A 16,337-nucleotide genomic window follows, 5' to 3' on the forward strand; every position below is an offset into this window, starting at 1 on the left:
TAGGCCAAGGAAGAGAAGGTAATACAGTACAAGAATTTGGACTGGGACAAAGGAATGAAAGAGGAAGGCGGCTTGTTGAATTCTGCACCAATCATAATTTAGTCCTTGCTAATACTTGGTTCAAACACAACAAACGACGGCTGTATATGTGGACAAGACCCGGAGACACTGGAAGGTATCAAACAGACTTCGTTATGATTAGGCAGAGATTCAGAAACCAGGTGTTGGATTGCAAAACTCTCCCAGGAGCAGACATGGACTCTGACCACAACTTGTTGGTCATGAAATGCCACCTGAAGTTGAAGAAATTAAAGAAAGGACGGAAAGTGAGGTGATGGGCTCTAGACAAGTTGAAAGAAAAGAGTATGAGGGACTGTTTCAAGGAACATGTTGCACAAGGAATTAATGAAAAGGTTGGAGGAAGAATGGACAGGGGTAAAGAAAGAGGTCTCTAGGGCTCCTGAAGAAATTTTAGGAAGAAAGGAAAGATCAACTAAGAATCAATGGATAACTCATTAAAGAATGAAGTGGATACAAAGTGTAGGACAGCTAAAGAAGAATGGTCGAAGGAAAAGTGCAAGGATGTTGAAGGTTGTATGATCCTAGGAAAGGTAGACGCTGTATACAAGAAAATCAAGGAAACCTTTGGAGAAAGGAAAACTAGATGTACGAATATTAAGAGCTCAGATGGAAAAACCACTTCTAAGAAAAGAATACTAGGCAGAAAGATGGCAGGAACATATCCAACAGTTGTATCAAGGTAAAGATGTGGATGATATGGTTCTGGAACAAGAAGAGGCTGTCGATGCTGATGAAATGGGAGACCCAATTTTGAGGTCAGAATTTGACAGAGCTCTGAGAGACCTAAATAGGAACAAAGCACCTGGAACTAATGACATTCCCTCTGAATTACTGACTGCCTTAGGAGAAACTAACAAGGCAAGGTTATTCCATTTATTGTAAGATGTATGAGACAGGTGAAGTACTACCTGATTTTCGGCAGAATATTATTATACCTATTCCCAAGAAAGCGGTGCTGACAAGTGTGAAAACAATCACACAATTAAAAGAGACAAGCTCACATACATGGTGTTAATAGATCTTGAAAAGGCATTTGATATTATTGATTGGGCCAAGCTATTTGAGATTCTGAAGGTAACGAGAACGAAGAATTATCTTACATCATCATCATCATCATAATCAGTTAACCGTCTCCAGTTTCCCAGGTACGGTGTATGAGCATTCGCCACTTCATTCGATTCACGTACCATTGTTCTTCCTGTACTTGGTTCCAATCCACTCCTCTATGTTCTAGATCTTGTTTGACTTGTTCGATCCATCTCCTTCGAGGTCTGCCTCTCGGTCCTATGCCATCTAAGGTTCTCTCCAACCATTCCTTAGCTAGTGAGCAAGAATCCATTCCCATTACATGGCCATACCATTTCAATCTTGATCTGATTATGGTATTACATAATGATTCTCTTATTTGAATCCCTCAGCGAATCCTTTCGTTGCAGACCTTATCCCTCCTGTTTTTTTGTAGCATTGTCTGGAGGAATTTATTTTTCTGCAGCTTGGAGTCTACTTTTATCTCTGCCTGTGATGATACAAGTTTCAAGGCCATAGTTTATGGGCAAGAAGTAAGTTTGATAAAGTGTTCGTTTGGCTAGTACTAGAATCTGGCTGTCCCGGAGAAAGCTTTTGATACTAAAGGACAGCTCATCTTTGAACTCTGTGATTTCAGCATTTCATCGGTTACCTACAGATTATCTACAATTTCTATAAAAATAAATCTGTAGTGATAAAAATCGAGGGCTTTGAAAAAGCAGCAGTAATCCAGAAAGGAGTGTGGCAAGGTTGCAACTGGCCATTCCTCCTTTTCAATATTTATAAAAAACAGGAAGTAAAGGAAATTAAAGAGGAATTTGGGAAGGGAATCACAATCCAAGGAGAAGAAATCAAAACCCTGAGATTTGCTGATGATATTGTTATTTTATCTGAGAATGCAGACAGACAGGATTAACCAACATGGTTAAAATAATCCACTCGGTATACTCGAGGCTAACAGTCAACCTGTTGTAAGGATAAACAAGTTCACCTAGTTGGGGATTACCTCAAGACACTAGGATCCTTCTTTAGAAATCAGATACCACATAGAACAAGTAAGAAACACCTTCATTAAAATAGAAAAGATGCCTAAACTTCAAGAGGCGAATAGTGAGATGTTATGTCTACGCCACAGTTCATTCAGTGTCAATGGTTGGACTCTAAATGATGCCATGGAAAAGAAAAACTCCTTCGAAATGTGGATCTAAAAGCATCTGCTGAAGATTATGTTGGTCCAACATGTGTCCAATGAAAATGTCCTTCAACATATGGGTTGTCATGCTGAACTCATGTTTACTGTTAAGAAGAAGAAACTGCAATACCTAGTCCATACAAAGTGAGTCCAAGTACTGCCTCCTGCAGCTCTTGTTACACGATCGACGGGAGAAGAGGACCTGGGAGGACGACGACTTGCTGGTTTGGATAAGGCTCACCGATGGTGAGCCATGATGTCCATGGAGCGTTTTTGTGGCAGTTGCATCAAAAGAAAGCACTGCTATGATGATCAACGCCGAAAAGACATAAGGCAGAGACGAAGAATCAAACAACATTATAGAGCGCAATATCTTTCAGTATAAAGTCCCACAGCATCTGTGAATAAACTAATCAATAGTAACAATATTTGGGAAGATAAGATTAAGCAATACTTAATGAACAAAAAAATCTGTAATGACACTTCACATCTAGCAGTATCAAAATTAAAGGAAACTCTAAAATCCCTTACCAGACGAAGAATCAAACCAAAGACGAAGAATCAAACAACATTATAGAGCGTAATATCTTTCAGTATTAAGTCACAAAGCCTGTGTGAATAAAATCAATAGCAACAATATTTGGCAAGATATGATTAAGCAATACTTAATGAACAAAAAATATGTAATGTCACTTCACATCTAGCAGTATCAAAAGTAAAGGAAACTCTAAAACTCCCTTACACTGGTTTCGAGAGGCCCACAAATCACATTAACATAACAAGGAAAATCAATCTAAAGGAGACTGTATTAATATATGAATCTCACAACAAGAAAACAAGGGGTGCATTGTACTTACCTCTGAGGCTTTTCGTAAAATATTTCCAACATAAAGAGTGCGTGATGGGTCCATTTGGCTTTCTGAAATGGAAAACCCTTATAATTATTACATAAATCAAAATACCCATAACACCTGCATACTTTTAGTAATATAATTTTATGTATTCGTGATGACTAAATATATATGATGTCACAAGGAAATCGTTCAAAACAAAACTGTAAAAATTGCTGCTATATTGAGGTTAGGATGGATCCGAGCAGTAATTATGGTAAATAACAAAGAACCACATGATTATAATTAAAACTAATACAGAGCAAAGAAATCCCATACATTTAAAATACAATCAACCCTACAAGTGCCATGCAGTATAGTCTGTAGTGCCAGGCGAATAATGTAGAAAATTACTTGTTGGAATAATAATTAATTTTAGTCACTTTTAATGGACACATTTTAATGATTGATGCAGCATTTTAAAGAGGAAGGTTTGTGCATTATTTGCAACATCAATTCAAGATATGTATTTCAAAACATTTTGACAGAAGTCTTCTTTTTAAATTTATTTTTAGATTCAAAGTTAGAGGTGTTTTTGTGAAAAAAAAAAAAACTGCCTATTAAGTAAATACTTTTGAAATATACAATTTGTTGAAAATATCATAAACTAACATCAAACAATGTTTCAGACTTCTAAGTCTGTTACCTATGTCCTGAATACTGAAGAACATTCAAATTGAACACTACATAGTGATTCAACAATTTTTTGGTCCCTAGCATTTAGTCACACGGCAACTTCCTTTTTAAGTCCTTTTGGTCTGTGATAGTGCTCTAATTGTCCCCAACACTTCTCATGGATTCCCACATTGCACCCTGGGCACCAGTGTGATGATCTTCCCCTCTTTTTTGTTGGGCCACATACCACACACTTTCACTCTTGACGTGCAGGCAATTTCGTATAGTAATGGCTACTGTCTCCAGACGGTCCAGGTGATGGCTTCAGAGGAATATTAGGCCTTGGTTTCTTTGCCAGTGTCTCCACTACTTCAACAATGTACTTGTGACGATTCACATGGAGGCAGATGTCAGTGTTGTCACAGTAGGCAATGTAAGAATTTAGCATTGACATTTCAAGCATATTTTGAAGGATTTTTCTCCAGTATCTCCTTGTAGCATGTTTTGCAGCAACATGATGCACCTTCTAGTCCTTCAGGTCTACTCCAACCATGTGTTTATTGTATTTGGCAATATGCAATGGTTTGGATACCTCCTTACCATTTTATGCCTTCACCAACAAAGTTTCTGCATGACATGCAGTGGAAGGGCTATATACAGGCTTTCTGGATTTGTTCTCTTTGAATCCACAAGCTAGCACCTCCCCCTTTCTATAATAGAGGACATCACCAGCTTGCAGTTTTGTTTTCATGCGCTCTTTAGGAAGGCCCTTAGAATTTGCTCGGACTGTTCCCATGAGCATGACCCCTTTCTGATGGAGAACATCTGCCACCTGACACTTTGTATAGAAACTGTCAGTAAACAAATAGTACCCCTTATTTCATAGGTTGCATTTACCAACAATTTCAATAACTACTTACTGTACCATGCCATCTGGGTCACCTGAGGCAAAAAAAGTACTCGCCATTGTACAGCTAAGTATGCAACACACACGTCCAGCCCCACGGTGTAGGGGGAAATGCATCCGCCTGTCACCCGGCAGCACCAGGTTCGATTCCCGGCCGGGTCAGGGATTTTTAATTGTAAATGATTAATATCCCTGGCCTGGGGACTGGGTGTTTGTGTTGTCATTAATGTTCCTTTCCTCACATACAACACTTAACACTTCCGCAATTTCCACATACATGGAGGTTCATAATATATGGTGCAAGTAGGGGCAAAACATCTTCCTAGGTCGACGCCCCGAACAAATAGCATTTAATACAAACAAAAAAATGCAACACACATCCAGTTTTGCTTTCATACAGTTCAAACTTTTTGATGCTAAATCGAGCATGTTTCTTGTTTGGCATGTACTGGATGAAAGCGACTCTATTTTTCATTCCAATCAAGGATTCATCTAGTGAGACTTCCTGTGCAGGAATATACAATTTCTTCCACAAAGAATTATGAAGTCTAGCAATGGTCTCACCTTGTGCCAAGAATCATACCCAGGTTTATACCTTGGAACTGCTGTGGCATTTGAATTCAAATGTACCACTCTGTTAATTAATTGGAAGTCATTCCTGGATATTGCATTTGAAAAGCATGGTATATACTGGAAAAAACTAGCATCCCAGTGTTTCTTTTCATCCTTTTTGGGATTTAAACCCATATCCAAAATAATGCGTAACCACTTTTTTAGTTTTTCCTTATCTACAGATTTGAACATTTTCAGTCTGCTGTGAGGATGTCTCTCCAGATAATCCAAATGCTGTTCTAACAATTCAGCAGCATAATGATTTGTTTCACTAGCTACCATTCCCCAAAATTCTTCAGGAAAAAAGAGATCAAAACAAGACATAGCATTTTAATTTCTGGGGATGTTAGCTTGGAAACCAGTTTTTCTTGGCATAAAATCGATACCATTTTCTACAGGCTTTAGTCTGCTAACTTTCTGCCATGAGACATCTGAATGACTGATTGTATCACTGATGGGATCAACTGGATTACAATTAATAATATGACTGAAGCTTACCTGCAGTGGTATATCATCATCATCATCAGGGCGTTGAAATGTTTGGACATCCCTAAATCCACTTCCTAGAATCATGTATGCTGTTATCTTCTTGAGAATCACTGCTATTAATTTCACTGTATTGCACATCACTAAAATCACTCTCATCTTCCAATAAACTAATTCTCTCTAGGTCTCCTGCAATGTTTTCAATTTGGCAGCCATATCTGTTTACAATGACCACATGACCCATGCATCTTCAACAAGTAAATATAACAGAAATACATATCCTATTAGAGTACCAATTTGAGTAAACATAATCACAAATCTTCCTCGTCACCGCCTGCTTCCGAGAATTGCGAAAAGATGTTGCTGTATGTCTGAAAACACGCACGTAGTCAGAGTCGATTTTTACGGCCCTGGCACTACAAAGCAAATAAAAGAGTTGAAAAAATCGACTCTTGGAACTTGTAGGGTTAGGAACCACATGACATTAAAATGTTAACACCATAAAATCATATGATTGTCAATAGCTATATCTTCCCACAAATTACATACAGCAATAATTTAGATGGAAATGAATACAAGTGACTTGACTGCAATAACTTAAATTTCCAATACAAAATTAAAAAAAAAAACATATTCCTCATCCCCTTGTGTCTATTGCTGCCAAATGCCACTTCATAACTTCTATGAAAACCAGCTAACCGGCTAACATGGAACACATTTTGTACCGCTGCTTTTGTCTGTTGTACAAGAGTCTCAATCTTTTAATAATCAAAAATGTATCATCATTCTTTGTTCAGGCCTGACATCATTTAAATCATGAGGCTATCAGTGCAACAGTAGCCTAATCAACATTATTTTTTACAAAATTCCATTCCGCCTATAAAAGTTCTTTATATCCTAAACTTGATGTATACAGTAATGGCCAAAGTGGTGGTGGTGGTGGTGGTGGAGGTGATTTTTGTTTGAAGTTGAAGTACATCTAGGTAATCATCCTCTCTCGACAAATTAGTGGAAAAGGAATTTAAAATTTAAAAAAATAAATATTTATTCAACGAAGGAACTTGGAAACGCAGTACAAAATGAAACAAATTATTGAATTAAGCCAAAAAATCACTAATGAATCAAAAGGGAACGTGCATTCCCTGAGTAAGGGGGCTGTCACACAGGCTCGATCGAACGACTGCGATCAACCGACTAAGAAAACAAACCTACAGAGGGCAGTGGCACCAGTCACACAGCATCGATCGTCAGCGATCAACTACGAGCGATGAAGATCGACTGGTTTGTGAAAACAAACGTGTCCGTTTTTCAGTCGCAGTCGTTCGATGATGGCGGACGCAACATAGTCATCTGTTGATGAAATCGAAACATTAATTTGCTAAGTGTATGAAAACAAAGTGGTGTATAATCCTAGACTCCCTGGATATAGTAATAGGGAGACCGTGAATTTTGTATGGCATTCTATAGCTTCGAGAACTGGGACAAAAACTGGTAAGTAATTATTATATTTTTACGATTATCTTATGAATAGTGTTATCTTAGATTATTTATTGATAAAATATATTATACGGAATAGATTGGTAAAAAAAGTTATACTAGGAGAACTAGTAATTATCATTCTTGTAACTTAATTGAAGAAATGTTTGGAAAACATAAGCAGTGCTTTCCTAACCTCCATCTCGTACCGGTACCTAATGAAATGAATAGGCCTACCATTGTTCGCTTTAATGACAAATAAGTGTAGGCCTATGCCATAAGTAGGCCTAACATGTATATTTTCTTTGTCACAATATTCTGATTCATTGTTTCAGGAAGAAGTTGTGCCAAAACAAGGCAAATTCTGAAGGCTGGATATCGAACTTGGAGAAATAACATCCTCCCTCTCCTCCCAGGTTCTGCTGTACAGAAAACATAAAATGGGTCTACTTCAATGCTCTCAACTTTCTGGAACTCTTCATTGCTGGAAAAAGGTACAATTCTGTAATATTTATTTTTAAAAGTAGGCCTACACTACAGACCAGTGTTATAGTTGTGAAAGAGTGAGGGGAAGATTCAGTCTGTAGGCCATAAGTTCCACCCATCTGTTCATTAATTTATCAGATATAACTGAAAGTAATATAATATAATCCAACCTAACAATCATCTTACTAAAATAATTATTGAAAGTAACAATTTCTTAAGCAGAAGGCTTGTGTCCAGACTAAAATATAGCTCCAATTTAGAAGAATTGCATTAATATGTTGTTCATTTTTTCAGTTCTGTAACAAACACATCTATGGAAGTGGCACCTGATGTGTGAGAGCCTTTTCACCAAGCTGAAATAGAGGAGGAGGAAGCAGAAATAATTTGTGTTGGAGGGGTCTAACTCCTGCAGTTCAGAAATTACTGAAGGGACTTCAACTTCCAGTCCAGTGGCTTCTGCTTCCACAAACAGCTCTGCCAGAAAGAAACAGAAATGTGAAAGTGACAGTGACAGTGATGTGTTAAGTGAATATTTAGAAAAGATACTGAAAACTGAAAAGAAAATGTAATCAGTGTTATTTTTAGTGTCTTTGTGATGACATGGAAAGAATGAGTGTACTAGGTCGAAGGGTTTTCAAAGTTAAAATTCAGGAACTGTTGTATACAGTGTTAGATCAAGAAAGAATCAAATAAAATTTATGTTCTTGAGAAATGTTCTACTTTTTAAATTAAATCAGTTTTTGTTATACTTATCTATCAATATTTATTTGAATCCTCAATGAGTTATGTGTATTAGCACCTGATGGGAAAGAACCTTAACTCCAATTTTTTAAAATTATTAGCATTATTACAACATCTTAATTTGTATATTTTATGTGGTAGAACATGTATGGTTTACAAGGAAAGGAGTATTTTGAAATACATGTAGTAGGTCCCTTCTGTGTGTATGTAATAAGCAGTTGTACAGCACAGGTGGTCTGAAACCAGACCAGTGTAAAGACATGAGTAGTTTTGTCCAGGAGCTAACTGTCTTCTTACAGAATACTGTTGAACACAACTGCAAGCTCATTGCATTGGGTTTACTGCATCTATATTCAATGTTGCCTACTATACTGCCATCCTGGAAGAATACAATCCTAAATACCTATTTGAAATTATCTACCTGTTCCAATTTTGTATTCTCAACCTGACATTCAGTTCTACTACTCTTCCCTACTGCCATCACTTTAGAATTGAAACGACTAATTTTCATGTCATATTCATTGCATCCTTTTTGAAGTTGCAAGTTATTAGATTGCACAGTTTCAATAGACCAAGTCGTTTGCATAGGACAAAATTCTTACTAGAGTTATACCTGACAGAATCCCTCCCTGCCACCTTATACCTTTGTAACTTAGGTAGCCTTTATCTCCTCATTCCAAGTACTCTCCTGCCATTGGTACCTGTCTGCACCAGCAATCGCTACTTTCATGTCTGTTACCGTACTTATAATTTATTAATAACATATAGGCCTACAGGGGGCATCAAGGTAGATCGATTATTTTATTTCTTGTGCTGTAGATCTATATAAACAATGAAAAACAAAGATGAAAAATTCATTTGTAACTATTTTGACAGGTGTTTCTACCAAAGTTTTGTAGATTTTAATCTACAACATAAAAAAACTGTATTTTGTGGGATGTGATATTAAGGGGATATGATGGCAGAACATGTACATATTTATAAAAAATATATCCATATGACAGTTACATGCTTGTAATAAAAGGTTGAGTAGATTAATTACCCTGTAAGTCAATCCAAGATCTTAAAAGACCCATACACCCTACTCTGTCAAACATTAATTGAATGGGTGAAAACCATAACGGTATAAGTGACATTTCTTTAAAAAATGAGTTAAGTGCAGGATGTAACTCCAGGAGGATGTATCCTTTCACCAACCAGGGGATACAAGTGATAGCTGTAATATTCTGCGCTCTAGTGATGGGTGGTATAACTACAAATACCATGCTTTATATGAGTGTTGAAGATGTTTAAATGTCTTGTTCTCTGAATGACCAAAATGTTACTTATACCGTTATGGTTTTCACCCATTCAATTTATATAATTGGTATTTACAAACAGTTTTGACAGGCAATGTAAGATATAGCAAAATTAAATCATTTACCACCTGAGCAACAGGCCTAAATAACATTTTACTGTAGATGGCAATAGTATTTAGTTGTTAGAAAGGCACACTCTTCACTTCTAAAAATAGAAGGCAAGGTGCTTGTTATTAGCACCTATTATTTTTTGCAGTGTTTGGTTCTCATTTTGGGTTAAATTGAAGGCAAAGTTTTCATTTTCCTTGAACTGATTCATAAGGAAAGTATTTCAGGATGGATAGATAGGCTTGGTAGTGTTCATATCAGTAAAGAAGTTACATATGAACAATACACAGAAAGGCAAAATCAACATTGAGGTAAGAAAGAGAGTCCTACCAGACCTTTGCGGAAAAAGTTGTTACTCTGTACCAAGGCGTTTACCAGTAACTTGGATGGAAGTGCAGGATTTATATTAATTGGTTTATTATTGTCAAGTGAGCAATTAGAGCAGCTTGCCAGTGCGAAGTTTGGGGGGACAGTACTTTATGCTTAGTGATGAGGGTAATAAACAAGACCTTGTGTGTAAGTTACATGTAGTTGTGACAAGTATCAGTCTATTACACTGCCAACTTATTAGAACAATATTCCAGAAGCTTTTCCTATAGTTATTAAGCTAGTGTAGAGCACTAGCCTCACCTGAACTCCTCAAGAAATGTACACATATGTGAATACACAGAACCCCAAAGAGAATTTACTTTGGAAGAGATGTCCATAGACAACCTTTCTTCACAGCCATTTGGTAAAATTAGCTGCTTCTGAAGCTGCTGTAGTCTTCAATGATATAAATTAAGACAGGATTGTCATTCTTGCAAAGTTTGGATATGGACCTGGATTCTTTGCACAAAACACAGTAGGCCTACAGAAATTCAGCAACATCTTTGTCATGAAAGCAATATGATACTATTCCGAACATGGCACAATAACAAAGAAGAGGAGAGGCAACAAGAGATTTGCAGAGGATCATGAGGGACAGAAACAGTGTAAGGAACTCCAATACTTTTTATCATTTTCACAATATTCAGAGCATATGTGCATTTTTTTTTCTTTCAAAATTATTTACAGGATTGTAATGAAACTTGACACATTATTTCTACATTAGGTAATGTAAATTTTGACTGGAAGCATTTCTTGATATGTCTATTGTTTTGGTAGGTGGGATCTCACCAAGTGGTATGGAAAAAAAAGCTGTTAACCTCCATCTAATAAACACCTTTGAAAAGACAGTAATTATGCTCCAAGATCCAGCATCATTAAAACAAATAAGCATAAATGGTATTAGTCTTATATTTGAAGTACAATGAGCCACTGTTGTGAGGCTTTTGTTGGAACTTTCACCCTGTCAAGAATTCTGGCTGTAGTGCTCTATGAATGGCATCACATATAATAGGAACAAATCCACTGATGTATTGTGAGCAATCCTAAATCTGTATGAGTCACCAATGTCCAGAAACCTATAGGCCTAAATAAATATATTTCCACTGGTCATTGTAGCACCTTTAAATTATGAATTCAAATTGATGTAGGCTACATAACCGTTTTCAGTCCTTTTTTATCAATACTTTATTAGAATCCTAATATATTCATAGGTTAGAATCATATTTCCACCCGAATTATCGCTTTCACAACACATTCTTTTTCTCCCGTGAATATGAATACGTCTGTAGCCTGTACGGCTTCTCTTTGCTGTACGGTACTGGGCGGGAATATCAGCTGTTTCCGTGCAGTCGATCCCTCTCGATCGATGAGCAGTGTGACAAGGTAAATGAATTTAGTCGTTAGTACTCGATGCCAGTTGGTCGCTCTTGATCGTTCGATGCCCTGTGTGACAGCGGGCTAACAGTACACTGTAATTTATATACCCTTGATTAATCCACTGTCGCACATAAAGCGGTTGACGAGATCAGCAGTAGTCGCGTCATGGGTTAATATGAGTTTGAGCGTTTCCTGCATGCCAACGTTCCATCTTAGGCCAAAGAGATCAGCGCACTCTGAGAGGATGTGGGCCACGGTAAAGTTGGCACCATAAGAACACTCTGGGGGTCTTCCCTCTTTAGGAGATACGAGTGAGTCGATCGTCCATGACCTATCCTCAGCCTACACAATATTATTGCCTCTCACCATGAAGGCCGGAAAGAGGACCGCCACACGGTGGTTGTCTTGTTAATTGCTCTCGGCTTGTTGGGAGTTCAGATAGCTAGCCACTCCAATTCCCAGAATGCCAAGATGGTTCGACGTAGCTGAGAACAAATATCTTTAGGTACATTGATAGGTCTTGAAGGTAAAACTACCGCTTTCTTCGCAACTTCATCCGCAATTTCTTTTCCCGCAATCCCAACGTGGCTTGGAAGCCACGCGAAAGTGATTCTGGAAGGTCATAAACCTGCTGCACCAGTGGGTGTTGCGAGAAATAGGCTTCAATAGACTGCAGAGAACTTAACAAGTCGGTAAACATAAGAAGAATGATTTCTTTTGTCGCCCAGTGCAAACTGCAGAGCTTCTAAGATGGCGTAAAGCTCTGTAGTATACACACTAGATACACTAGGAGCGAGACCTTCAAGCTCATATCAGTCACGAAAGAGCAACCAACATTTCCTCCAATTTTAGAACCATCCGTGAAGATATGTATGGCGGCCAGATACTGGTGAGAAAGTCCTGGAAATACCTCTGATAAATGGAGGAATTCATGTCCACCTTGGGTCCATGGAATAGATCTAACACGTATATCCAATCACAGAACTAACCACAGAGGTACCTCGCTAAAAGTCTGTTCAAGACAACCACTGATATGTATATTTAAATCACGACACAAGGTATCAATTCGAAACCCAACTGGCCGGTGAGCCCCCCCACGAAGTGCCGCTGAGAAACTTAAGCATGTTAAGTTTTTTTGTGTAGGCAACCTTCAACTGATGGAAATTAGGAAGATAGTAGAACCTCTGCCTGAGGAAGAATAATAAGGATTCAAGAAAGTTCGAAGTACTCTGGATCTCACATTTCCCATAAAATGCTTACAAAAAAGTACTAGGAGCATGCAAAGTGTACCGGGCGGTACACCTCCACGCCACTAATTCAAATATTGCGCCAGTTGAAACTCCTCTACAGGAGAAAGCCTGAACTTTAACAAACTGAATTAACTCAACGGTTTCTCGGAAGATGTCACCCCTGTAAATTTTGTAATTTTGAAGTGTTCTGAACTGTGTCTATTTTGAATTGTGTTTGTTTTGCCCTGTATCAAGAAGTGTGGACATTCTCTCCCAGATGTCTCTACAGAGAAAAGACTACGACTGTGCACTCTGGTGCGAAGTGATGGAACTGTTTTTTGAAGAAACCTTGTTTCCATAAGTTTGTTCTTTGTTAAATTTCTTTCTTTCAGTTTTTGGGTTGGCAATGATCTCTGTTTCCGCCAGTTTTGAATTCAGCCAATCCCGAATTTTCTAAATTAATTTTCCTCCAATCCTAGGTTTCTTGTTCATGTTGTGTGTAACTTTTGATGTTGGCCAATAAAGGGAAGGGGTGTGGCGCTTTTATTTCATGAAAGGTCTCGAAGCTTCCTTGTGGGTATAAAACTGCTGAGGTTCATGGCTCGTCGCCACTCCATCGACATCTTGCTTAGTGTGTGAATATGTAGCGGGGGGCGGGAAGCGCCTCTTTCTTCGGGCAGCACTTCATCAACAAGATAATGGCCGTTTAATAACTTTATTTCTTGCTAGCTCAGCAGTTTAACCCACGGGGCAGGTTCGAAACTTTTCTCATGTAACCTACCTTTAAAATGTAAAAGACATCTGGTAAAAATTCCGTCTCTTTAACTACAAATTGGGATAGAGTGTGCCTAACCCTCTCGAGCTCCCACTCATATTGTTTTGAGGTGACTACGTTTTCATAACCGATTTTCTTCTTTTCTCAATGTAATAAAGTTTTCTTATACGAGTCACCTCCTTAGTATGGGATTAGCCCTTGTGTAAGCGGCCTAGTGCCAAGTAGGTTTTAAAAGTGTATTAGGAGTGCAAGCTACGCCTCCAGTCAATTTGGTATTTTGGGCCATGTAATTAACCTGTTCCTTTTCTGAGTAGGCCCAGTAGGTTGGGTACATGATACCCCTGTGTAAATTTGTCAGTTGTGCCTGCAGGCAAGTGATTGTAATAGTCGAGGACGCCTTAAATAGGCGTGAATAACTGGGAGCCGGTTCGCTCGTTTCGAATTAGGTTTCGAGTGCCTCTAGAAGGCCGGAATGTATTAGGTGAGAGCAAGTGCTCTTTGGTTTCAGGGGAATTCTGCCCCAAGTGGTCTGGTTGAATACTGGTAAAGTGGAGCCTGGAGCTCATTAATTACCGTATTTCACGGCATAATCGTCGCCACCGCGTAATCGTCGCATCCTTATTTTCAATACAAAAATTGGACTTTAAACCTTTAATTACATAATCGTCGCACGTCCAAATTTTGTTCACTAATCTGGTTAAAAGGTAAACGGAACTGCAACGTAAGTTGCACATGAATGCGCAATTTAAATACGTGTATGGTTTATGGGCAATTTGGCAACACAGTCACGTTTGCGACATGTTGCACAAGGTATAAATAAATAATACCGGTATATGTACGACGCATGGCTTTCCGGTAGACTATCGGCAGTTTGACAACGTGGTCGCGAGACAGTGTACTATTTATTCACCACCTACATATTATGAGTTCCCATTTGAAATACGTAAGGCTGTAAGTTATCGCTTATTGGCAACGTCGCCAGGAAATACCGGCTAGGTAGGTGGAATGGACCTCGAACCAGCCCTCAGATACAGGTAAAATTCCCTGACCCGGCCGTGAATTGAACCCGAGGCCTCCGTGTAAGAGGCAAGCACGCTACCCCTACACCATGGGGCCGGCTCCTGTGTTATTGCGCATGAAGTGAAATCCAAGACGATAACGCAGATTTCCATGGAATTATTCAGCCAAATTATTTACGATGTCTCAGTTGTCATCGCTAGACTCTTATCTTACTACTACGTCATAAGTGTCCGGGCATGGGATGAAAACTTTTATCCAAGCAGTCAAGATAATTATTATCCAATGCTATTAAAGTTTTATTTTATAAACTCGTCAGTAATGTAATGTAAAATCATCAATAACTGGGAAGAAATATTAACCTAATTACCGTATGTTTAAAAGAAATTGAAAAAAATGAATGTTTGTTACTGACGTCTCGGAATACAGTCAACTATACAGTAGATCTACACCGCGCTAGCTAGAGCTCCGGTATGCAAGCTTTGCGCAAGCGCAGTAGTGTGTCGCAACCAACGAGCTAAACTGATAAATTGTTGCATGCTTCCTTGCTGTTCATTCTCTTTGTTGCTGCCTAACAGTATTGGCTGCTCTGGAATGGACAGATCACAGATGCATTTATTTGTTTCAGATTTACGTGATTACTGTAGACATGTGTGCGTGAGAATTTAAGTTTTTAATTTGTGTTTTGGGTGTTTGCAGAAATAATTTGTTTTAATAGTGAACAATTACGGAAAGTCATTTATATCGCAAAACATTAACGTGTGAAGCATTTATAAGCGATTATGGGTAAATATAGAAACTATTTGCGGGCTTCAAGCTAAGCGTAATTGCCTTCGCTGAACAGCACGGGAACAGAGCTGCAGAAAGAAAATTTTCTGTGAGTGAAAAGTTGGTGCGTGACTGGCGGAAAGTAAAAAACAAGCTAAAAAGCACAAACCCTTCTAGACGCGCGTTTAGAGGTCCTAAAACAGGGAAGTTTCCTATAATTGACGAAGAAGTGTTTAGGTACGTCAGTGAAATACGTAACAATGGCTGCAGTGTATCATATGAAATGTTACAAATTAAGGGACAGGAGGTAGCGCGCAAACACAACATACAGGTAACTCAGTTTAAAGCGACTCGTGGGTGGATTAAGGAGTTCATGCGACGACACAATCTGTCAGTGCGAAGGAGAACAACACTAAGCCAAAAGTTGCCTGCTGATTACACGGACAAGATTGTAAAGTTTCACCAATTTGTCATACGTTTGCGCAAGGAAACTTCGTACTTGCTTTCTCAAATCGGTAATGCCGATCAGACTCCAATCTTTTTTTGATATGCCTCGCAACAGCACTATTGCGCTAAAAGGATCACGGAGTGTATTAATGAAAACCAGCGGTAGTGAGAAGTTGCGATGCACGGCAATGCTAGCCATTACAGCTGACGGGAGAAAGTTGCCGCCTTACATCATTTTCAAGAGGAAAACGATGCCTAAGAATATACAGTTTCCCCGTGGAATTCATGTACGAGTGCAACCAAAGGGTTGGATGGACGTAGAACTCATGCTGGACTGGGTTAAAACTGTGTGGAATAGAAGACCTGGTGCACTACTAAAACAACCAGCTCTGCTTGTTTTAGATAGTTTCCGAGGTCACCTCGTGAACGAAGTGAAG

General features: G+C 38.6%; 1 protein-coding gene across 3 annotated transcripts in view; it reads right to left on the reverse strand.

Moving 5' to 3' along the window:
• LOC136876396 (uncharacterized) overlaps positions 1-16,337 on the reverse strand; it is a 291,352-nt gene that overhangs the window by 166,830 nt on the left and 108,185 nt on the right. For all 3 annotated transcript variants that reach the window (XM_067150337.2, XM_067150335.2, XM_067150336.2), the window contains exon 8: positions 3,157-3,218. In XM_067150337.2, coding sequence (XP_067006438.2) covers positions 3,157-3,218 — 62 coding nt within the window. The remainder of the gene's footprint in view (positions 1-3,156; positions 3,219-16,337) is intronic.

The sequence above is a fragment of the Anabrus simplex genome, chromosome 6, assembly GCF_040414725.1.
Source record: "Anabrus simplex isolate iqAnaSimp1 chromosome 6, ASM4041472v1, whole genome shotgun sequence".
In the NCBI taxonomy this organism is placed as follows: Eukaryota; Metazoa; Arthropoda; class Insecta; order Orthoptera; family Tettigoniidae; genus Anabrus; species Anabrus simplex.